A 24150-nucleotide genomic window follows, 5' to 3' on the forward strand; every position below is an offset into this window, starting at 1 on the left:
CAGGGGTATATTTGCAGGCTCCTATTTACTTTTTTTAAAAATACCACCTTATATTGCCTATTTTGAAATTATTATGACTCTTCTGGTACTGGGGATTGAATTTAGAGCATTTCAAGATTGACCCCTTGAGCCCCAATGGCATACATACTCAGAATCGATAAGGAATGCATTTCTCTTGAATCAAATTCAAATCATTTATTCACTTAATGTCAATGCAGAGTCAAAATTAAATTTCTCCCAAGACAGCCACAACAAGTACCATGATCCACAGTGAGAAAAGAAAGGAGTTATTAGAAGAATGTGTCCAACATTGTGTTATCATTTGGAAGCTTATTTTATCGGTGCTCAGACACAGATCTAGGTATGACTCCAAGAGTGTTTACTTACACACCTGTGTGGTCCCAGCTTGTGAAAGAAGTCAATACTTCAATAGAGTCCCATTTGGACTGATTACTGGTCTCCTTTAAGATATAGACAAACATAAGTTTGTGCTAAAATATTTAGATGTTAATCATCATTGCCAAATTTATACTATTCAAATTTACATGATACTTATTATTTGGTGGATGGAATTTCTGTATAATTATTTAAACTGATTATTATTAGAAAAAAGAAGATACACAGACCAGCTGGCTTGGCCAGAATCAAAACTGGCAATATGATTCATACTTCAGCTTATATCCAAGGGAAGTGCCTGCTAAGCACTCTTGGAATTTTTCATCCATTTCTTGGCTCTGAGTTTCACTGAACAATTGTTTCCAGTCACCAATTTCACCTACAATACATGAAACAGAGAATCCAGAGGTCTGTTAGAATAGTTCTTCTTGATTTTAAGCTCTACTCTATCAAATTTTATTATTTTGGGAGTACGATGTTTCAAACTAAAACGCAAAAATGGACGTATAAATAAAAAGTTTTAAAAACTAATGTGCAGGGCGTCAGTGGCTCACACCTGTAGTCCTAGCTACGCAGGAGGCTTGAGATCATGGTTTAAAGCCAGCCAGGACAGGAAAGTCCATGAGATTCTTATCTCCAATTAACCACCAGAAAACTGGAAATGGCTCTGTGGCTTAAGTGGTAGAGTGCTCACCTTGAGTGAAGAGCTCAGGGACAGTGCCCAGGCCCAGAGTTCAAGCCCCATGACTCACACACACACACACACACACACACACACACACACACACACACACACAAAGGTAATTTTTTATTTGTTTGTAAAATGAATCCTATTTGTGTAGACGTCTTCACTGGTGGAGTGGCAAGTGAATGGGAGGAAAGAAGACTCAACCTTGATAATTTTCTCCCCTCACTGTTCTCAACATCAGGGTTCTCAAAACCCACTTCTTTTTTTGGCTGTACTGGGGATTGAACTCAGGGCCTCTACTTTGCCAAACTAGCACATCAATGGAACCATGCCTCTTGCTCTCACATTTGCCATTTGTGAATGATTATTTTTCCCCTCTCTAAAGGAAATACTCTGTGAAAAGTTAATATCTGACAATAGATATTGATGAAGATGTCAGATACTGAAAATTTTACAAAATCTAATGATGTAGCTGGGTGCCAGTGGCTCACACCTGTAAGTTATTTGGAGGTCTGATTGGAAATATCATGTTTGAAGCCAGATAAAGCAGGATAAAAAAAAGAAAAAGCCCTTCTCAATGAGAAGCTACAATGGGTAACATGCATCTGTCTTCTTACCTACAGTGCGAAGCCTAACATAGTTAGATTGGGTCCAGGATCATGCCCAGGAAAAAGATGAGACCCTATCTCAAAATTAACCAGCAAAAATCAAAGCTCAGCTATAAGAATAGTTGCCTAGCAAGTCCCAAGGACTTGAGTTCAAATTCCAGTACTACCAAAACAACTTTTTTGAAATTATTTTCCCTAACATTAAAAGATATTATTTCTTTATAGTCTTTCAATGATCTGTGTTGCAGAGCCATTGAAATGCATGTTGGTAAAGAAGGATAAATAACATGAGAAAATATTTATGACATCTTAAGGAAATGAAGTAAAACACCATAAATTCTATAAAGGATTACAGGCTTGAATCACTGCATTGGGCTCACAATGGAGTGTGTGTGTGTGTGTGTGTGTGTGTGTGTGTGTGTGTGTGTGTGTGTGTCTGTGTGTCTGTGTGTCTGTGTGTCTGTGTGTCTGTGTGTCTGTGTGTCTGTGTGTGTTTACCGAGGCTTGAACTCAGAGCCTCATGATCTTGCTTGGCTTTTTCACTCAAGGTTGGTGCTCTACCACTTGAGCCACATCTCTATTTCTGGCTTTTTGCTGGTTAATTGAAGATAGGAGTCTTATGGACTCTGTCCAGGCTGGCTTCAAACCATGATCCTCAGGGGGAGAATGATGGGAGGGATCATATTAACCAAATTGCATTGTCTCATAAACTGATGTGTTGGATTGAAAATCTTTTATTACAGCTACTTAAAGATTATTTTAAAAAGTTAAAAAGGTAAGTAGTCTAGGTTGAAGTCCTCATTTCCACTGTTTATCATCAATCTGAAATTGGAAAAAGTCATATCTTTGAGCTTTGACTTCTTTCTTTCATTTACAAAATGAAGGCTTTCATGTGCTTTTTGTTTTAAATTTCAATCCCAAGGAAGGATTGAGTGCATATTAAGTGCCTGATGTTAGTTTGAGCTGTTTTAGCTTGCTGTTGCTTGAGCCGCCTTACAATCTTCTTGTAATATACTTTTGTGATATATGCAATAAAAAAATGAATATGACAGTTCCTAAGCTATCTAATCAGACATTTCCCTGTGCTTTTCAACTACTTTAATAAAGTTCAATAAAATCATCTGTCTCAGAGAAGCCTAGCTGCTCATCCAACATCCATCTTCTCCTTCTTCTTTATTAACAAGATTCTTATTTCAGCCAGGCCATAATGTGCCCCATTTGAAAAATAAAATCACATTTTCCCAACTGCTGCTGCAGGGAGAGAGGTAGTCTATGAAATGTGAAGAGTCACTGAATAGAGCCTCCAGGAAAGTTCTAAAAAGGGGGATCATTTGAGTAATAACAGTACACGTGATTCTTTCCCTTGTTCTCTTCTTTCTATCTAGAATTTGATTGTGATGGTGGAGTTCCAGCTGCTATTTTGTCATTACAAAGTGACAAGCAGAAAAGAACAGGGAACTTAGTACAATAAAAGATCCTGAGAGCCGGGTGTTGGTGGCTCACGCCTATAATCCTAGCTACTCAGGAGGCTGAGATCTGAGGATCACACTTCAAAGCCAGCCTAGGCAGGAAAGTCCTTGAGACTCTTATTTCCAATAAACCACCAGAAAAGCTGTGGCTCAAGTGGTAGAGTGCTAGCTTGAGCTGAAGAGCTCAGGGACAGCGCCCAGGCCCAGAGTTCCAGCCCCACAACCAACAATGACAACAACAAAAAAGGTCCTGAGGAGCTGGCAGTTACAGCTTGGGACTGTCTTTTTGACGAAAAAGCTTACCTGGCTTGCCTAGTATGTTCAGGTATATATTATATACTGATATACTCTCCCAGAAACGAAAGCAAGTTTACCTTTGCGGAACAAGAAAGGGCCAATGGTGCCATGAGTTTCCTCAGATTTTTCTCGCATTGCTTGGAAGGTGCTCTGGGCTGAGATAGTTCGAATCTGCTCTCCAGTTAGGGAGAATCCAAAGAACTCAGCAATTTGTTTTACTCCAGTAGCCAGATCCTGAAAACAAAATACCTAAAGGATAAACATGCTGGGCACTGGTTCCACATCGATAGCCCCAGCAACACAGGAGACTGAGATCTGAGGATTACAGTTTGAAGCCAGCACAAGGAAGGAAAAGTCTGTGAGACTTTTATCTACAATTAACCACCAAAAAGTTGAAAATGAAAATGTGGTTCAAGTGGTAGAGTGTCAGCCTTGAGCAAAACAGCTAAGGATAACACCCAGATCCCAAGTTCAAGCCCCAGTACTGTCACACACACACACAAAAGGATAAACATCTTTGTATGAGAATTATGCTGGTGCAAAGACAGACTCTTAGAGTAGATTTAGTAAGCTTAATTACCTAATTCACCTGCTTAGCTTTCTCTTCAGACTTACCTTGTGTTTATATAAGTATTTAATATAGCACTATAAGATATTCTATATTTGTTGTATTTTGTAGCTTCAATTTATAGTTCAATTTATACTATGTAGGTTATAAGTAATGATAACATCATTAGTGAGTTGATTAGAATTTCATCTAGGATGATATTCATGTGATAAAAAAGCACCACTCTCGATCACTGAGCATATTAATATTTCCATATACATCCTTGCAAATTCTTTTAGATTTAGTTTTACCAAGAAAACCTAATTTTTAGAGTCATAAAACATTGTAGGAATCTTGAAATTTATTGTGTCCAATTATAATCATGATCCACCCAACACCATGTCCAAATAATGGATATTCACAAATCACAATGTACATTAGGAATCACCAAAGGAGCTGACTATATAATAACACTTCTTGTGTTTATTTATATAAGAACCTCCTGTCAATCCCCAAGGGAATAATTATTAACATCTGGGACAACTTTGTATTCTATAGAACATGAGTTTCTAAACTAGAGAGTGGGCAAAGACTAATTTAGAATATTCTCACATATGGGGCTAGGAAGGTGGCTCAGTGGTAGAGCACTTGCCTTGCATGCATGAGGCCCTGGGTTCGATTCCTCAGCACCACATAAGCAAAAAGAAAAAAGCCGGAAGTGGTGCTGTGGCTCAAGTGGTAGAGTGCTAGCCTAGAGCTGAAGAGCTGAGGGACAGTGCCCACGCCCAGAGTTCAGGCCCCACGACTGGACGCCCCACCCAAAAAAAAGAATATTCTCACATATTATGAAATGCATCCTATAAACAGAAAGGATGCAATCAATTGCTATTGCCTATAATAAGAACGTCACCAGAAGCTGGTGATGACCACTCATTAGGGTGTATTTGATACTCCCTGCTCTTCACTGGGGATCCAGGATTCTTGTTTCATTCTGACCTCACTAATCACTTCTTCCTCAGTCTCCTTTGCTGATTTTTCCCCTTCTCAAACTCTTAATATCAGTGAGCTCCCTGGCCCAGTCATTAGCTATCTTCTCTATCTATGTAGATATTGATGTATATAATCTCATGGTTTCCACTGCATGTATGTGTCAATGAGTTCATGGTTTTATTTTCAGCTTATAACTTCTCTGCATTTGTAGAATGTATACTTGATCTTTTCATTAAGTTGATTAATAAGCATTTTAATGAATTCAAAGGCAAACTCCCATTTCCCACCAAATTCCAAAGCTTCCCTAAAATCCTCTCCTACCCAGCTGATGGCAAATCACCCTTCTCAGCTGGTCAGACCAATAATACTGCAGTCTTATTTGACTTCTCTCTTTCTCCCACACAACTTCCCTCCTTCCAACCTAGTAGTAAGTCCTATTGGCTCACCCAGAATCCAACCAGATTCCCACCACTTCTCATCCTCGGTGCAACCCCTTTGAGGCTGAGCAAACATCTTTCCTCACCTGCATCCTTCAGTCACCTGTTCACAGGTCTCCTGCATTACCTTTGTCCCATTCCATCCTTACTCTCCAGCCAGAATGATCTTGTCAAGAAAGCATCAGCTCCGATCACTCCTTTCTCAACTACCACTATGGTTTCCCATTTTACTTAGAGTAAAAGCCAGAGTCACTTCAATGGCCATTTGGTTCCTTACATTCCATCACATTGCTTTTTCTGTCCTTGTTGGCTCTTCTTTCTTGCTTTATTCCTATTGGCCTGGGCACACCAGGCCTACTGACTTTATCACAGCTGCCTTTACCTAGGCCTTTGCTTCAACTGGTTTCATCTGCCTGGCCTGCTCTCCCCAGCTACCTATGTGCCTCACTCCCTTTAGGTTTGTGCTCAAATCACATTCCCTTAATGGGAAGGCTCCTATCCACCCTATTTTAAAATGAGATTTCCTCCAGCACTCTAATCCACCATCCCCTGGCATTTCCAACTTTTAACCAGCTATTTCTTTTTCTCACATACTCTGTGTATTTTTATTATTTTTGCATTTTGTTTCTTATTCTGTCTACTTGCCATCTCCAACCTAGAATGTAAACTGCTCCGGAGCAGCAAAATTCATCTCATTTGTTCATTACTGCATCACCTATGCAGGCCTAAACCAGAGTAATCAGTAAACTCTGAACAATCATTCTCTCTATGTTTGCTAAGTAAATAAACATTTTTTTGAAAAATACATTAAGAGGAAAAATCAATTCACAATCTAATGTATGTTTGATTAAACTGAGAATACCTATTTTTTCTATTCATCATACAAGCAAAATAAAACAATTAACTTGTTAAACATTGTTTGGCCATCAAGTAAACAACCTTAGCAGCTATGCATGGTTGAACTTCTTTTTCTAGTACTGTATTACATATCTGGAATTTAAGAACTTGAAAACCATACTTGTTCATACAACCAGACATTAGTGCATGATATATGTCATTATTTATAAGTATTGTTCCCGAATATCAGTAATTATAATCTCACCTCTTTCAGGTCTTCATATAATACGAACTTAACATTGTCATCATCAAGGTGCTTATTCCAATTAATTGCAAAATCAAAATAGCTTCCCCAAGAAACTAAAACATGGGGAAAAAACATTGTAAGTAATTTTACATAAATGAAGTAAAGTTAATATATACTGTAGAATATAACTATATATGTATATAGGTATAAACAAGGTATATTTATAATTTATTACAAATCTCTCCCAAAGAGGCAGCAAAATCCAGCACTATAGGCCAATTTCTACCCATTTTCTTTATTTTTTCTTTCTTCTTTTTCTTTTTTCTTTTTTTTTTTTTTTTGCCAGTCTTGGGGCTAGAACTCAGGGCCTGGGCACTGTCCCTGAGCTTCTTTTGCTCAAGTCTAGCACTTGAGCCACAGTACCACCTCTGGTCTTTTCCATTTATGTGATACTGAGGAATTAAACCTAGGGCTTCATGTATGCTAGGCAAGCACTCTACCACTAAGCTACATTCCCAGCCCCCAGAGATACTTTCTCAATTTGTAAAACTTTGTGCTTGAAATTAAAAATGTGGAGCTCAGTTGGTAAGTTGGTAGAGTACTTGCCTCACAAGCATGAGGCCCTCGGTTCGATTCCTCAGCACCACATAAGCAGAAAAAAGCCGGAAGTGGCACTGTGGCTCAAGTAGTAGGGCACTAACTAGCTTTGAGTTGAAGAGCTGAGGGACAGTGCCCAGGCCCAGAGTTCAGGCCCCACGACTGGACCAAAAAAAAAAAAAGCTTTCCAATAACTAAAATTATCCATTTTTAATTTAAATTTCAATGAACTAAAGTGAATGAAACTAAAAATTTAGCTCCTTAGTTACATTATGTTTATTTCAAGTCCAGAGAGATCAAATCGCGCAGTAAGTGATTTGAACCCAGATTTGTGTCTACTCTTCATAGCCGGGTGACTTTTCTATGTCTCTATTTCCTTCATTCTGAAATTAGGATAAAAAAGTTTCACCCTATAGAGTTATGAGAATGAAAATTAAACACTGGGAGCTGGGCACTGGTGGCTCACACCTGTAATCAGGAGACTGAGATCTGAGGATGATGGTCTAAAGCCAGCTTGGGCAGAAAAGTTCATGAGATGCTTATCTTCAATTAAGCAGAAAAAAAAAACTGGAAGTAGAGCTGTGCCTCAAGTGGTAAAGTGCCAGCCCTCAGCCAAAAAGCTAAGGGATAGTGTCTAAGTCCTGTGTTCAAACTTTAGTAGACTTAAAAAATTATAGTTATTATGGCTAAGGGTGTGGCTCAAGTGGTAGAACCCTAGCCTAGCAAGCAGGAATCCCTAATTTCAAACCCCATTAGCACCAAAATGAATAAAAAAAAGAAAGAAAGAAAATATTTAAAATGATAGCTATAGCTGGTACTGATGACTCATGTCTATAATCCTAGCTACTCAGGAGGCTGAGATCTGAGGATCATGGCTCTAAGTCAGCCCAGGCAAAAAAGTCCATGAGACTTATCTCCAATTAACCACCCAAAAGCCAGAAATAGAGCTGTGGCTCAAGTTGTAGAGCGTCAGCCTTGATCTGAAAATTCAAGTGAGAGCCTTGTCGTGTGAATATGCTTCATTGTTTCAAGGCTCTGAATCCAAATCTTAGTTCCGGTGCACACAAACAAATACAGTTATTTTTTTAAAAAAGAGAGATTGAAGCATTCAAATGCTCTAATAAAAAAAATCCTTCCTGGCAAGCAAATATCTTGGGGATAGAGTTCAGCACCATTAACCAAATTCTTTCTTCTTCTTCTTTTTTAAATCACTGTGTAATACAGTGGTTTAGGGAAAAGTGGTTGGAAGTACTTTTCTACACACCTCTTCTAAAGGTCTCTGTGTCACTTCTGTTTTTTTTTGTTTTTTCGGTGGTGGGGCTTGAACTCTGGGCCTGGGCACTGTCCCTGTGCTCTTCAGCTCAAGGCAAGCACTCTACCACTTGAACCACAGCAACACTTCCAGTTTTCTGGTGGTTAATTGGAGATAAGGGTGTCACAGACTTTCCTTCCCCCAGGCTGACTTTGAACCTCAATCCTCAGATCTCAGCCTCCAGAGTAGCTAGGATTACTGGCGTGAGCCATAGGCCACTGGCTCCCACCTCTGTTTTCTGGCCACTAAACACTCAACAAGGAGTTGTCCAGCTTACTTTTGAAACCAGTCATAGGTCTTAATTGTTTAATACACAGAGCTAGGGGTGCTATAAAACTTCACTTAAATGTAACTTCTTGCTTCCCAGAGCTGCTTAAATCTTAGTTCTCTCTTTGCCCCAAAGCCCATTTTAATGTCCATATTTATGTGTTCATCTGTTGAAGTAAAAAGAATTCTTTTTCTAGCATCTGACCTTCTCCCTTCATGAACTGTCTGAAGAATTCAGCCCAGGAGGCATAGCTTGGGATATCTGGGACATCGTTGTGGAAATGGAAAAACGATACAGCTGTGTCCTTGGGGTTTCGAAATATCACCAGTATCTACAAAAACAACAACAACAACAACAAAAGCAAAGAGAAACCAAGAAGAACCAAAATACTACAGTCAGAAACTGAGGGCACTAGGCAAGACATTAGCTAATTTGTTAGAATTCTGAAGATTGTGAGACAGCACAGAACAAGTCAGAGAAAGAAATACAGGCGGGACTCATTTCACTTTCAGAAAAGGGGAAGATGGGTTTAGCAAAGTTCAGATTTGTCATCCTGAAGTTTCCGCATTTGACTACCTTTGAGACCTTCTAAGGAGGAAACAGTAACCAGCAGGGGGCAATGTGGGTCCTTTGTGATCAAGTAACTGGCCTCAGGATGTTTTTTCTTCTTTTGGACCTGCTTTCCAGATTGGAAGACCAAATTGCTTTTGATTTCTTCTAAGAATGGAAGACTGCAAGCGGATGCAAGAGTAATTAGACATTTAAAACTAATTGGGTACTCGATGCACTCCACAGTAAGTAATTAATTAATGTAATCCTACCTGGAGGATGCACTCAACAGTAAGTAATTAATTAATGTAACCCAGTCTGGAGGTTTGTAATCTCCGGGGAACACTGCTGACAACTTAATGAGGGATAGAGGTAATAATACAGAGTTGTGTGTGTATGCATGCATCAGTTCTGGGGCTTGAACTAAGGGCCTGGGCATGTCCTTGAGCTTTTTTTTTTTTTTTCTCAAGGCCAGTAATCTACCACTTGAACCACAGCAATTCCACTCCTGCCATATTTGCTGGTTAATTAGATAAAGTATCATGGACTTTATTGCCAATCCTGGCATTGAACCACAATCCCCAGATCTTAACATCCTGAGTAGCTAGGATAACAGGCATGAGCCACTGGTGCCCAGCCAGAGCCATTTTTTGGTGGTGGTGGGCGGGGGAGCATCTGGTCGTGAGGCCTAAACTCTGGGCCTGGTCGCTGTCCCTCAGCTCTTCAGCTCAAGGCTAGCACTCTACCACTTGAGCCACAGCACCACTTCTGGCTTTTTTCTTTTTGCTTATGTGGTGCTGAGGAATTGAACCCAGGACCTCAGGCATGCAAGTCGAGCACTCTACCACTGAGCCACCTTCCCAGCCCCAGCCAGAGCCATTTTTAAGAAAAATCATTTTAGTAGACAACATGCAATCAAGAGGAAATAGGATACCCAAACACCTTGTGAGTCTAAGGAAGCAAACTGGAGTTATGGTTCAGGGAAGCAAACTGGAGTCATAGTTCAAGTAATAGAGCATCTGGCCTAGCTAGAGAGGAAGAGGAAGGCCCTGAGTTCAAACTCCAGCACCAAAAATAAAAGGAAGGAAGGAAGGAGGGAAGGAGGGAAAGAAGGAGGGAGGGAGGGAGAGATAGGAAATGAAAACGTTAATAGGATAAAGTTGACTAGAGAAAAATGGGTCAGCATCTTTCTTAACTTGGGCTCTAGCCCCTTCCTCCCAACAGCCATACAGTATATAGATTCTTGTAATTCAAGTTTTATATTTGAAGCTTTAACTAGTACTCTGAGTTGCGCTGACTCACATCAGTTTAAATTGTGAGTGTGAATTAACTAGAGTGAGTTCAAATTCTCAGCATCCACTTCTGTTGCTCTTTTCTTGCTCTGTATTCTTCTGAAAGAGGAGCCCTGCACTCCTGTGCAAAAGCTTGCACACCCCACATATAAATGCTTTATAAGTTACCTCAGCTGTTTCTGTTAGCTTCACTGAGGGGAAAAGGCACATGATAATGATGCTAATGCGTTTAAAAATAGAAAGTTATAGATTAGAACTTTTTCTTTTTTTTTAAACAATTTTGTAGATCCTCACTATAAGAAAAAATTGTTTAACAGAGCTGTCCAAAGCTGGCTTAGGGGACAGAAAAGTTCTTTTATAATTGGAGGTATTCAGTCTTTCTCCAATCAGTTATTGGAATTTAAACATGAAGTCAGGAACTCTAGTGGGCAATCTCTGTGACAGTTCCTAAGTCTAATCTAAGTACGTGTGTGTGTGTGTGTGTGTGTGTGTGTGTGTGTGTGTGTGTGTGTGTGTATGTGTGTGTGTGTGTGTGTGTGTTCTGGGTCTGGGGCTTGAACTCAGGGTCTATCTAAGCATTGTCCCTGAGCTTTTTTTGCTCAAGGTTAACACTCTAATACTTGAATCACAGCTCTACTTGCAGCTTTTTTTGGCAGTTTAGTGGAGGTATGAGTCTCACAGACTTTCCTGCCTGGGCTGGCTTTGAATCATGATCCTCAGATCTTAGTCTCATGAATAGCTGGCATTACAGGTATGAGCCACCAGTGCCAGGCTTATAAGCAACTATGATTCTTTTTTTTAATATTATAAAAATATTATAAAGGGACTGGGAAGGTGGCTCAGTGGTAGAGTGCTTGCCTTACATACATGAGGCCCTGGGTTCGATTCCTTAGCACCACATAAGCAGAAAAAGCCAGAAGTGGCCCTGTAGTAGTAGAACGCTAGCCTTGAGCTGAAGAGCTCAGGGACAGCGCCCAGGCCCAGAGTTCAGTTCCCACAACCAACAAATAAAATAAACAAAATAAAGGTGTTATCAGAGGGGCTGCAGTTACATAAGTCAAGTAAAAAGTACATTTCTTTTTGGACAGTGTCACCCCTTCCCTTGCTCTCTGCACCTGTGATTCTCATCCCACAGCCATGAGGCTATTAGGAAGTCACTACTTCCCTGATGTTTTCCTTCCTACCCTTTGCCTCTCTCCAGAGTTCCTCCTACTGCTTACCATGACATTCACTATTTCCTTCTTTTTCCTTCCTATGCTATTACTTCAGCTTTCTCCCAATCTTTGTGGGTTTCAAAAGTTTAAATCTTGGAAGTGCCCAACCTTAAATTTTGATGTTAACTCATTCTAAACTTTTCCATGTGAGACAGAGAAAAGAGGGACCAAAAAAGAAGGAATGGAGTGAGAGACTATCAGGTTACAGATAGAAGGCTGAGAAAAAGCATCCATAATAAGAAATATATCAATACTTATTAATGAAACAATATTTCAACTCAAATGATAACACTACCCGACGCATGGATAGTTCTCTATGAATGACATAAATTTTGTAATTATATGTCAAATTTGGAAAGAAATCGTTTTGGATCTCAGAAAAGAGCCAAATGAAAATCACAACTCACCTTACTAGTCTGTATTCTTATGTTACAAACTCTAAATATCCTAGTGTAATTCTGAAGTTGATAAATTTTAAAATGATGTGTTTCCTTTTTGCATATGAACTGAAATACATTTGGCTTGAATATAACCATAGCAAATATGTCTGAAGAAAGAAAGATAAAAAAAACCTCTTAAATTTCATTTATTAAAATTCTTCAATGAGGAGCTAACTCATGGTATACTTCAAAGAATCAAGAACAGGGGGACTGCTATAGTTCAGAATTAGTGTACTAGTCTACCACATGTGAGGCCCTGGGTTTGATCCCCAGCACCTCAAGGAAAAAAATTAAAGGAATCATTATATATGAAAACTCCAAATTCAGGGCTGGAAGTATGGTTCAAGTGGTAGAACATTTAGAAATTCAGATGTCAGTAGAAAGGACACTTACCTTTGCTTTGTGCTTGAAGATTGACCCAGGTAATTTGTCGTAATGGAGGTGAGTTGTCAAAATCCTTGGTGATGGAAACAGTTTCATTCTCTTAAAAAATATGCAAACATACTATCACCATTTCCATCATTCTTCATCCACATCCCTCCCAACCCCACCCATCTCCTCAAGTTACCTGGGTCTATTTTCACATACGTACAGGAGTATTATGACTACATTCCTCCTCCAGGCCTCTGTATTTGTCAACATGCATTGTACTCATAAATTTACAGGTTGAATTGAAAGCCCTTTGCACAATGAATTAAAGGTAATAAAAATAAAATGATACTTTTAAAAAGGCATGAAAAATGATATTAAACAAAAAAGAACAAAACCAGGGAGGTTCCCAGAGGCCACAAACTTCAAACTGAGATGTGAGGCTTCTGGCACGGAACCAACACTGCCCGTGTTCATGACTCCATCACACAAGAGAATTTTAGGATGAGTCTGCTTAGGTGGGAACCTTATGGACGTTTTATATTAGCAAAGCAGGAAAACAAAGTGTGTGTCAATAGGCTAGATGTGTGGTCCTCAGATAATCACACCACGTTCTCTGTGTAAGAGTGACTGGGAAAGCTCAAGTCCATGGATGGTGTCTAACTCTCCTCCAGATGGGCAGATTCTTTATATTGGACACTTAGCACTGCTCAAATCATTTTGCTCCTATAGAATGTTATTATCCAAGCAAAAAGATAGTTTGAAGTGATCTTAGTCATTAATTAAACTGTCTTTATGCATACATACATATACACACAATAGGATGAAATTGTGTGTGTGTGTGTGTGTGTGTGTGTGTGTGTGTGTAATCTCCTCTGATCTAAAAGGCAGCTTCAAGTACTACTGACTCTGCTTTGTCTGCTCCTACCCTCCTCCAATTCTTATGGATGCAGAAGGAAGAACCTTAAGCAAAAATATCATTATAAGCTTCTGTTGAACTTTTTTGTTACTTACATTTTCTGACACTGATATCAAGACCACTTTGTTCAAGACTATTCAGAATCTGCAATTCACTGTTTCACTTATTTGGATTTATTTCTTCTACAGTCAAGATTTTTTTAATGGAAATATTCAAGTTTGCCCAAGCTCCTGAAAATTTACTTTCAACATTTAGTTCTGTCTTTTCCTGTTATCTAAAATCCATGCAATCAAATATCACAGCCAAATCCAAAAGTCGACAGTCATTTAAATAGCTGAGAATTGTTTTACAAAACTCTTGTTAAGGACTGTGAAGTGATTCTTTTTCTATTACCTAGTTTTACTGATGATTTTTTAAAATGAAGTTTTCTTTTGAATATGCCAGGGTGAAGAGTTTAGTTAAAAATCTGTTTAGCCAGAGCAGGGTGCTGGTGGCTCACGCCTGTAATCCTAGCTACTCAGGAGGCTGAGATCTGAGGATTGCGGTTCAAAGCCAAGCAGGAGAGACCGTGAGACTACTATCTCCAATAAACCACCAGAAAATCGGAAGTGGTGCTGTAGCTCAAGTGGTAGAGTGCTCGCCTTGAGCTGAAGAGCTGAGGGACAGCGCTCAGGCCCAGAGTTCAAGCCTCAAGATCGACCAAAAAAAAAAAATCTGTCTAGCCAGGTACTTGTGGTTCATGCCTGTAATCCTAGCTACTCAGGAATCTGAGGTCTGAGGACCAAGGTTTGAAGCCAGCTCTGGACAGAAAGTCCATGAGACTTTTATCTTCAATTATCACCCCTCTACCCTCCGCCAAGGGGGGAAAAAAACCAGAATGGAGTTGTGTCTGAAGTGGTAGAGTGCCAGCCTTGAGTGAAAAACCTAAGGGACACTGACCAAGCCCTGAAGCCCTAGTATTAGCACATACATGAAAGAATGAATGAATGAATGAATGAATGAGTGAATGAAATCCATCTATTAGAGGAAGTGGCGCTGTAGCTCAAGTGGTAGAGCGCTCGCCTTGAGCTGAAGAGCTGAGGGACAGTGCCCAGGCCCAGAGTTCAAGCCCCACGACCGATAAAAAAAAAAAAAATCCATCTATTAGAATATGGAGAACAAGGCTTCAGCTTTCTCAGTTTCACATTTGTGCAACTATTTAGCCATGCCACAGTATAACTATTCACATCAAGTAAAATAGACATTTACAGCCAATTGTTCTATAAAAATTTAGTGGCAGGTTGGTGCCCAGTGGCTCATGCATATGATCCTTACTACTCAGGAGGCTGAGATCTGAGGAATGCAGCTCAAAGCTGTCCTGGGCAGGAAAGTGTGTGAGACTCTTATCTCCAATTAAAAATTACCAAAGAAGTCCAAATTAGAGCTATAGCTCAAGTAGTAGAACACTAGCAAATGAAGCTCAGAGATAATGCCCAGGCTGTTAGTCCTGGACTGGTACAAAAAAAGAAAAAAGAAACAAAATAGTGGACATAGCAACTCAAGCACAGGTGTAAAAATATAATAATAATAAACAGACTGGAGGCATGGCCCAAGTGGTAGAATAACTTATACCAATGGTATGAGCCCAAGTGGGGATTAATACATAGTGACAATCACCCAATGTTAAGTCAAATTTTACTCTTTGGTATTTGAAGTACTTCTACATTCATTTACAATAATCCTTTCCAGATATTAGAACCCCCATTTTAGAGATTAAGAACTGGCTCTGAGGTTTTGACTGCTTTGTGGAAAATCACATAGGTAGTAATTTTCAGATTAAGTTCTAGCTGGCTGTTTCCACTAAACTACAGGGTCCCACATCATATAACAACACACAAGAAATGCTGAAGTTACCAGGGGTCGGCCCTATCCAAGGGGAAACTGAAGTTATCTCCCTCAAACCTAGATGAAACTTAAGTGTGTCATTTTAGAACTTTCCCTAGGGAAAGGTTATAGAAAAGTCTGGATAGGAGAAGCCACTGAGGCGTTTCGTTGGTTCCTCCATTTCTTACCTGAGAGCCCTTCCTGCCTGCCCGGTCCCTCACCTTGCACTGACTGAGCCTCACTGTCCAGGCTGAGCACAGGTGACCCTACCATGCCTGAGCCCCTGATGCAGCTGCTCAGCCCTTTGGGGTTCCTTGGTTGCCAGACTGGGACAGGATTCAGCCCCAAACTCCTGACTGCCCACCTCCTGCACAATGGAATTTTCTTCTGCTTTTACCCAAATCCTAGAAATAGGTTTCTGTTAACTTAGGTTCCAATGTTTACATTTGCACTGATTATCACACTAAGTATCTCGTCACTTTCCATCAAGCTGGTTCCTAAATCCCAGTTGGGTGGTTTTCTTCATAATAACAGAGTTTCCTCTGCATGTTGGAAGACACTTGTGGTGGATGATTTTGAATGTTTTACGGAGGTGGAGATTCTTCTTCCATTTAGCCTACTTTTGTACTCTGATGTATGTAGAGACGTAGAATGGAGGTCTTGTCCCTCTTTTTCTGTCTACGAACTAGGTCCTGAGACAGATCCTTCCTCTTAACCCCTTTCCTGTCTTTCCTGCCTTCTGAGGGACAGTTTGTTTCTCTCGCCCAAATTTCAGTTGGCTCTGTTGGAAAGGTGAGTAATAACTGTGATAAGTGAGAAATAACAGGTAGAAGAACCTGTTGAACCCTTCAACACACACCAGTGACTTACGCTCCTAGCTGCTACTTGGCCTTTCCCATCCCTCTCACATATTCTGACTCATAACTGAGACAAAGAAATGAAAACTAATGTCCCACTTTGTTGAAAATGAACTATACAACTTGTGCATAGGGTTGGGAGGGAAAAACTGGGAAAAAAGCAATGGAAAGGGTGACATTGTTGAAAAAGAAATGTACTCTTTATCTGACTTATGGAACTGTAACCCTTCTGTACATCATCTTTATAGTAACAATAAAAAATAATGACCCACTTAGACGACTGGAGAGCCCTTATCACTTCCTCCTGCTCATGTCTGTGTCTTCAGAGAGAAAGCTTGACTTTATTTTTCAGTTCATTTCCTGAGTTACTCATCTGACTTTTCTTCCTACTTAGGAAAAATGAACATGGTCATACAGTGTAGTCATTAGGAATTCAGACCAGAAGACTGGGGTGCAAAATTTGGCTCTATTTTTATTCTTCCATTGTTTCAGGCAAGTCTTTAGCAGTTCTGCTTTTTTTTTTTTTTTTTTTTTGGGGTCCAGTCGTGGGGCCTGAACTCTGGGCCTGGGCACTGTCCCTCAGCTTTTCAGCTCAAGGCTAGTGCTCTACCACTTGAGCCACAGCTCCACTTCCGGCTTTTTTGCTTATGTGGTGCTGGGAATCGAACCCAGGGCCTCAGGCATGCAAGGCAAGCGCTCTACCACTGAGCCAACTTCCCAGCCCATAGCAGTTCTGCTTTTTGAGAGATGGTGATATGGTTATTCTGTGGTAAAATGAGATAATATCTGGAAAGTACTGACGAGACATGGAAAGCATAGAGCAAATAGCAGCTATTTGTATAATAGCTGAACTCTAAATTTCATATGACTGTAAATTAGTATAATGGTTGAACACTAAAGAAATCTTGACATATAATTTGCCCTCCAGTTAGCACAGGTTCTTAGAAAGGGCTTCTGCTAAAAACCACTGGCAGGTAAATGTCCAAAAGGTCAGCAGTGTAAAAGCTGGCATGTCTGTCTCTGTTTGTAGCTGGGTCCTTGGCCCTGCGCCATTCTCTCCTGTAGTCACTTTGCATTCACCTTGGAATCCAGGAGGGACAGGACCGATGGATCTGTGGCCTGTGACAGGAGATGCAACTGCTCCCTCCTGTCAGGCAACAATGTCCTTCTTACTGTGACAAGGCCCCACCTGCACATCCCAAGATAACGAGCAACCAGAATGCCTTCCACCCTGCCCCACGCCTGTGAGCAGGGGCGTTCAATCATTATGTAGACGTTCTGCTCCCTCTTTTTTTTTCCTATTTAAACCTAAAACTCATGTCTGTACCCCAGAATATGGGCTGGAGTGCTTACTGTGTCTTTTCCTGTGGGGTGTTTGTGTACTGTTAATAAATCTGTCTCTGTTCCTCATCACTACTTGTCTCTTTACTTGGCATATGCATGTAAATGGCTGCACCTGATGTGCAAATCCTAGCATTGAGCTTTTTTTTTTTTTTTGGGTCCGGTCATGGGGCCTGAACTCTGGGCCTGGGTGCTGTCCCTCAGCTCTTCAGCTCAAGGCTAACGCTCTACCACTTGAGCCACAGCGCCACTTCCGGTTTTTTTTTTCTGCTTATGTGATGCTGAGGAATCGAACCCAGGCCTCGAGCATGCAAGGCAAGGGCTCTACCACTGAGCCACCTTCCCAGCCACGTTGAGCTTTTGCCTAGAATTCTGGTTGCAACTCTAAAGCCCCTTGGACTAACCTGGTATTTTTCTGAGTCCCCACATTCAAGAACTGGGAATTCTGAAAATTCATACTTTCTTTTAGCAAAAGCAAATACTAATTCACTGACAATATGGAGAATCCAATTTGAACCTACAAGTAGAAAATAAAAGCTCATTAAGAAGTCTTGATATAATAAAAAATGTGTTTTAGCATATACAAGATAAAAATTGCAATCTGTGAACAATCTTTGATGTGTACAGGTAATGCTTCTGTGTTTGAAATGACCTGAGCTATCAAAAGAAAATGGTAGGGAAAAAATACATTTACTTACATTCATATCAAATTGGAACTATTCTGAAACCCAAATTTCTTACTTCTCAGGCATCTCCTTTGCTGATTGGTTCATTGCTTGGTTTTTTGAGACAGGGTCTCACTTGGTAGCCTAGGCTGTCCTCAAACTCACAATCCTCTTGCTTCAGCCTCCTTCCTGAATGCTGGGATTGTAAGTGTGTACTATCACACCTGGCTCAGACTCTCCTTTCCCTAGAGACAATACATCATTTTGACTCTGGAATGTCATCCTTATAGTAAATGTTATGCTATCAAAATCGCTGCTATATCTCATATTTTTTTTTACATTACTGAATATAGAATTTTGATTTGATTAAAAACCTAGCATTAACAGAAAAAAAAATTCCAAGCATTGGAGACTCACTCCCTCACTCAGCTACTCAGGAGGCTGAGATCTGAGGATCATAGTTCAAGGCTAGACTGGAAACAAAAGTTTCCAGATGAGACTCTCATCTCTAATTAACCAGCAAAAAGCCAGAAGTAGAGGTGTGGCTCAAGAGGTAGAGCAAGGTTTTTTTTTTTTTTTTTTTTTGGTCGTGGGGCTTGAACTCTGGGTCCGGGCGCTCGGCCTAGGCACTGCCCTTCAGCTCTTCAGCTCAAGGCTAGCGCTCTACCACTTGAGCAACGGCGCCACTTCCAGCTTTTCTGCTTATGTGGTGCTGAGGAAGCAAACCCAGGGCTTCATGCATGTGAGGCAAGCGCTCTACCACTAAGCCACCTTCCCAGCGCCAGGAATAGTCTTGAACAAAAACAACCAAGTGGGATCTTGAGGCCCCCAAGTTAGAGCCACAGTACTGGCATCATATTTAAAAACAAAAAACAAACAAAAAACATCAAGATTGCTAGCTGCCCATGGCTCATGCCTGTAATCCGGGCTACTCAGGAGGCTAAGATCAGAGAGTCTCAAAGCCAGTTCAAAGCCAGCCTGGGCAGGAAAGTCCATGAGACCCTTATCTCCAATTAACCACTCAGAAAACCGGGAGTGGCACTGTGGCTCAAGTGGTAGAGCACTAGCCTTGAGCTGAAGAGCTGAGGGATAATGCCCAGGCTGTTCAAGCCCCACAACCGACACCGCCCCCCCCCCCAAATCAAGATGAAAATGTCTACTATTATTTCCCACCTCCATGTTTTGTCTTTCCACCTCCCTCCATCACTCATCATGCATCACACCCTTTCTGCCCAGACTTTTTCTTCCCTCAGACCCTGGGCTAGCAACTCTATATTTTTTAAAATTTGCACCATAGATACACAACCATCCTGGCATCCCTCCTCAGTGATTTCCAACTAGCTTCATGCAGCAATGAACCGTCTTCTTCCTATCCCCACCCCCTCCCCACCTTACTATAAAAAGTGTACTTGTAAAAAACAAAGTGCACTTGCAGGAACTGATTGTTACTCACCACACTTTGGGTAAGATGCTAGCAGGATGTCATCACTTCTGGCTTCAAAGGTTTCCAGGGCTTGGAACGTTTCTGGGGTGCACATGGTAACTGGGTAGGGAATCCCCTGATAGGTGAAAAATAAGTGAGAAAGTGTAGTTTCTTTTGATTTTTCTAAAGCGTCATCGATGTACTCAATAAATTTGGGTTTATCAGCCATCGCTAAGTCCTGGCTAATGAACCCGTTCTGTGGGTGTCCAGGTGCAATGGTTGATTTTTAAAGGAGTTGTTCACAGAAGCTACAATAAAGGGTTCCCCTCACTCCCCTAGAAAAGAAATCCCTTCCCTTCCCCCCATTTTGCATATTGTTCTCTGCCAGAAAATAAACCACAGGTGTAGAGCTTGGTCCCAAATCAGGGATTACTAAGCCAGGGGTTGATTACATTACCACTGAAGCAGCCCACCTAATGAAAGTAAGAATGAAATCGAATAGAAGATTAATAGACACTAAATATCTCACAAATAGGTACTTGATGCAGGCATACAATTGTCCTATGAACAATCCACAGAATGACACTTCATTTTCTTTGGCTGGCATCTCTGCATGCACAGCCTACACTCTGCGAGAGGGAAATAGGAGGGAAGGGGCAGTCACAAGGTCATGTAGTGAAGTGGCAAAGGGCTCAGATTTGGGGGTAATCCTGAACATATGGCTCAGATCTGACATTTATTGGCTAAATAGATTTAGAAGTCCTTTACCTAAGTGACAGTCAAACTGTATAGCTCGCAAAAGGGGATTAATTGTGAAGAGAAACTCAGTGCAGTGGTGTACCCAGCCCTCTGGGTACAGCTCCCTGCTGCCCACATACTCTAGCATGAGATGGTCACTCTTCTCAGTCTAACCAGCAGCCTCTCTCTCTTTTCTCCTTTGGATAAATGAGCCTAAAAGTCCTGCCTCCCTTGCAGCTAGGTGTGGCATTGGAGCTTCGAAGAAGTGAGCCTAAGTGATGTGTCCAACTTTGGGGGTCTTAAGAGAGGACATTGATTGTTTTCTACCTCTCTATCCCTGTCCCATATTATCCAAGCCTGACTTGTTAGTCTGAAGGAAAACAGCATTCCAGAGGATGGCAGGCCAAGATTGGGGAAACCTGGCTACTGGACAGCCTCTGTACGGGGAGGCAACCCACCTTCCAGGACCTGGCCTAAAGCAATCCTCCAGAACCATGCTCGAAAGAACACAGTTGTCTCTGCCTTAAGTCTTGCTTAACTGCTGAGTTGCTGAATCTCTTGGTTACAGCACTGTAGTCTGTCTAGTACAATTTTGGGATCTGTGGCTCAAGTGGTAGAGCACTAGCCTTGAGCAAAATGAAGCTCAGGGACAGTGCCCATGTCCTGAGTTCACGCCCCATATATATATATATATATATATATATATATATATATATATATATATATATGTGCATATATATGCATGCATTGGACACTTTTTATTATTTCTTTTCCATTCTCTTCTCCATATCATTCTTACCTTTCATTTACTCCCTAACCACACAAATATAAGTTTTAACCATATTTACCTATGGCAGTTAAAAAGTTAACCCTACCTACGCACAGCCATCCAGCTATCCAGGACAGCTATTCATCACTGAATTGGAATCGTTAATATTATTGAGCACTTGCATGTATCACACCCTCTGCCCTGCTGCTAAGGTTACACAAACGATTTAATGTAACTTTATAACAGACTTATAAAATGTGTGTTATAGTGGATTGAAGTTTACAAAGTCAAAGTAACTACAATTACAGCCCTTGGGGGACCTAGAATTGTAATGTCCCAGGCAAACTCAGACCAGGCAAGTACCTATGACCTGAGAGGTCATAGGTTTAGTTGGGAGATCATAGGTTTTGTTGGAAGTATCGGTGTGTTCTTTGCTCCTTTTCTTTTCTTTCCTTTCCTCTTTCCCTTCCTTCTCTTCCCCTCCCTTTATTCTCCTCCTCCTCCCTCTTTGTATCTGTCTGTCTGTTTCTCTCAGGTGCTGGTATTGAGGCTTGAATTCAGGGCTTCACACTCTCCTCATACTCTTGCTTAGCTTTTTCCACTCAAGGTTGGTGCTCTGCCATTTGAACCGCACCTCCACTTCTGGCTTTTTTGCTGACTAACTGGAGACAAGAGTCTCCTTGAGCTTGCTTTGTTTTCATACTATTAGTCCTATATTAGCCTACCTCAAACAGAAAGTAGCTTACTGAGGGGCTCAAGTGATAGAACTTTTGCAATTTTCTTGGCATGTTCATTGGTCCTGGGTTCTGTCTCCAACACTACAGAAAAGAGAAAAAGGGGTTGGGGGAGAGAGGCAGGTAGTGGGTGTGGGAGGGCAACTTTTAATTTCCATGTTATAGAAACTGACAAGAGAGGATTCCTAGCCAGGAACAAGTATCTGAATTTGGTTGTGTTTGTACTTTTTTTTTTTTTTTTTTTTTTAGAAAAATCAGAAGGTAAAATCAGAATAGCTAGTATCTTAGTATATTTATATTTTCATACACCCCCTTCCACTTTAAGGCCTTATGACCTTACATAACTGTGGGATGATATTCACTGTGGCTGGGAAGGTATAGCTAAAAATCTCCCTCTCAAAAAACTCGAAGAGGAAGAAAACTGGGCTCTCTGGCAGGCTGCTAAGTGGATAATCCAGCTCACCACAAAGACTTTGCCTTCCCAGGGCAGGCTAGAATTTAAGACACTGATTCAAAGCCCATTGCTTTGTTTGCTTGTTTCTTGGTGGAGAAAACATTTCAAAAGACAATGGTCTGGAATCTGCTCTGACACTAATTCTGTGAAGAGGGAACTGTGGGGACCTGCCGGGAGGGGGAAGGCCAATCTGTCATGTGAGCTCTGATTACTGTTGGTTTCTCCAGGCTTAGTTCACTCTGGTAACTTGCCAGTTCTTTGTGCTCAGCTCAGCTTTCTGGCATAAACAGTGAAAGGCAATGGCTTAATAATCATATAATAACATATATTGTGTGACACATTGGCACCTGCATGCCTGTAGGTTCAGGTGAGTCTCGTGTTATATGAAATCACACCTTCCTAAACTGGATGCTGGTGTCTCACGCCTATAATCCTAGCTACTCAGGAGCCTGAGATCTGAGGATCAAAGTTTGAAGCCAGCCAGGACAGGAAAGTCCATGAGACTATGATCTCCAATAAACCACCAGAAACCCAGAAAGTGGTGCTGTGGCTCAAAGTGATAGAGTTCTAGCCTCAAGCAAAAAAGCTCAGAGACAGCACTCAGGCCTTGAGTTCAAGCACACAACCGACCAAAAAAAAAAACCTCACCTTTCCATTGGCTTATTATACTCACTCCACACAAGAGTGATTACAATTATTTTAGCCTTAAAAATTAATCTTTCCACCTTGCTGTTCTCTTTCCTTCCTTCCTCTTTCCCTCCCTGTCCTTTCCTTCCCTCCCTCCCTCCCTCCCTCCCTCCTTCCTTCCTTCCCTTTTTTCTTGTGCAGGTACTGGGGCTTGAACACAATCTCATGCTCTCATTGTTTTTATTTTTTCTTTTTAATTTTTTTATTGTAAAGATACTATACAGAGGGTTACAGTTACATGAGTGAGGTAATGAGTACACTTCCTCTTGAACATTGTTACCCCCTCCATTGTTTCCCCCCTACCATCCCCTCCCTCCCTCCCTTCCCCAAGGTTCTTTTTTTTTTTTTTTTTGATTGTGATTAAGTGATTACTTAATTTCCGGAAATTCACAGTATTGTGGAATAATGATGCTCATTTAAAGTCACAAGTTCATTCTAACTTTCCTGGAGCAAATTGTCTATCACAGTCTGTAATATATAACGGTGCTCACATGTTATATACCATATATGTGATCAGCAGCATCTCATTGTTTTTCTTGCTCATGGCTGGTGCTCTACCACTTCAGCTAAGACTTCAGTCCAGCATTTTTAGTGGTTTATTGGAGTTAAGTCTTGGAGAAATTCTGACCAGGTCTCAACCTCTAGATTAGCTAGGATTGTAGGCATGGAACAGCTCCACCTGACATTCTTTCTTTCTTTTTTCCTATTTGAGCCATTCCAATGATATGTTCATCTTGTTTGGACGTCTTATTATTTTTAACAGCAATTTTCTGGTACATTAAATATGTGTGGTAGTAGAATGTGTCCCCCTAATATTTATTTGTTGAAATATTAACCTGTCAAGGTAATGATATTAAGAGATAGGGCTTTGGGGGAGATGATTAATTTGTGAAGATGGAATTCTCATGAACGTGATCAGTACCCATTTAAAAAGAAACCCAGAGCCTCTTGCTCCTTCTATAATGTGAGGGACATGGGGAGAAGGCACCATTTCACAAAGCAACAAAGCTGGCCCGTATTCAGACTGTATCTGCCAGTCCTGTTCTTGGAATTCTCAGCCTCTAGAACTATGAGAAATAGTACATTTCTATTGCTTGTATAGAATTACTCTAGGCATCGAATAGAATCTTAAGTGATGTATAC

General features: G+C 40.8%; 1 protein-coding gene across 1 annotated transcript; it reads right to left on the minus strand.

The window, feature by feature from the left end:
- Nucleotides 1-644: 644 nt before the first annotated feature.
- Sult6b1 (sulfotransferase family 6B member 1) lies at nt 645-19854 on the minus strand. The gene is made up of 7 exons (XM_070025703.1): nt 19656-19854; nt 17942-18054; nt 12582-12671; nt 8898-9024; nt 6535-6629; nt 3536-3692; nt 645-775 (listed from the first exon to the last, which is right to left on the minus strand). Exons 1-7 carry the CDS (start codon nt 19852-19854, stop codon nt 645-647), a joined length of 912 nt encoding a protein of 303 aa, XP_069881804.1.
- Between the last annotated feature and the right edge of the window lie 4296 nt (nt 19855-24150).

Source organism: Dipodomys merriami, unplaced genomic scaffold, assembly GCF_024711535.1.
Source record: "Dipodomys merriami isolate MVZ:Mamm:240054 unplaced genomic scaffold, mDipMer1.0.p SCAF_17, whole genome shotgun sequence".
Taxonomy (NCBI): domain Eukaryota; kingdom Metazoa; phylum Chordata; class Mammalia; order Rodentia; family Heteromyidae; genus Dipodomys; species Dipodomys merriami.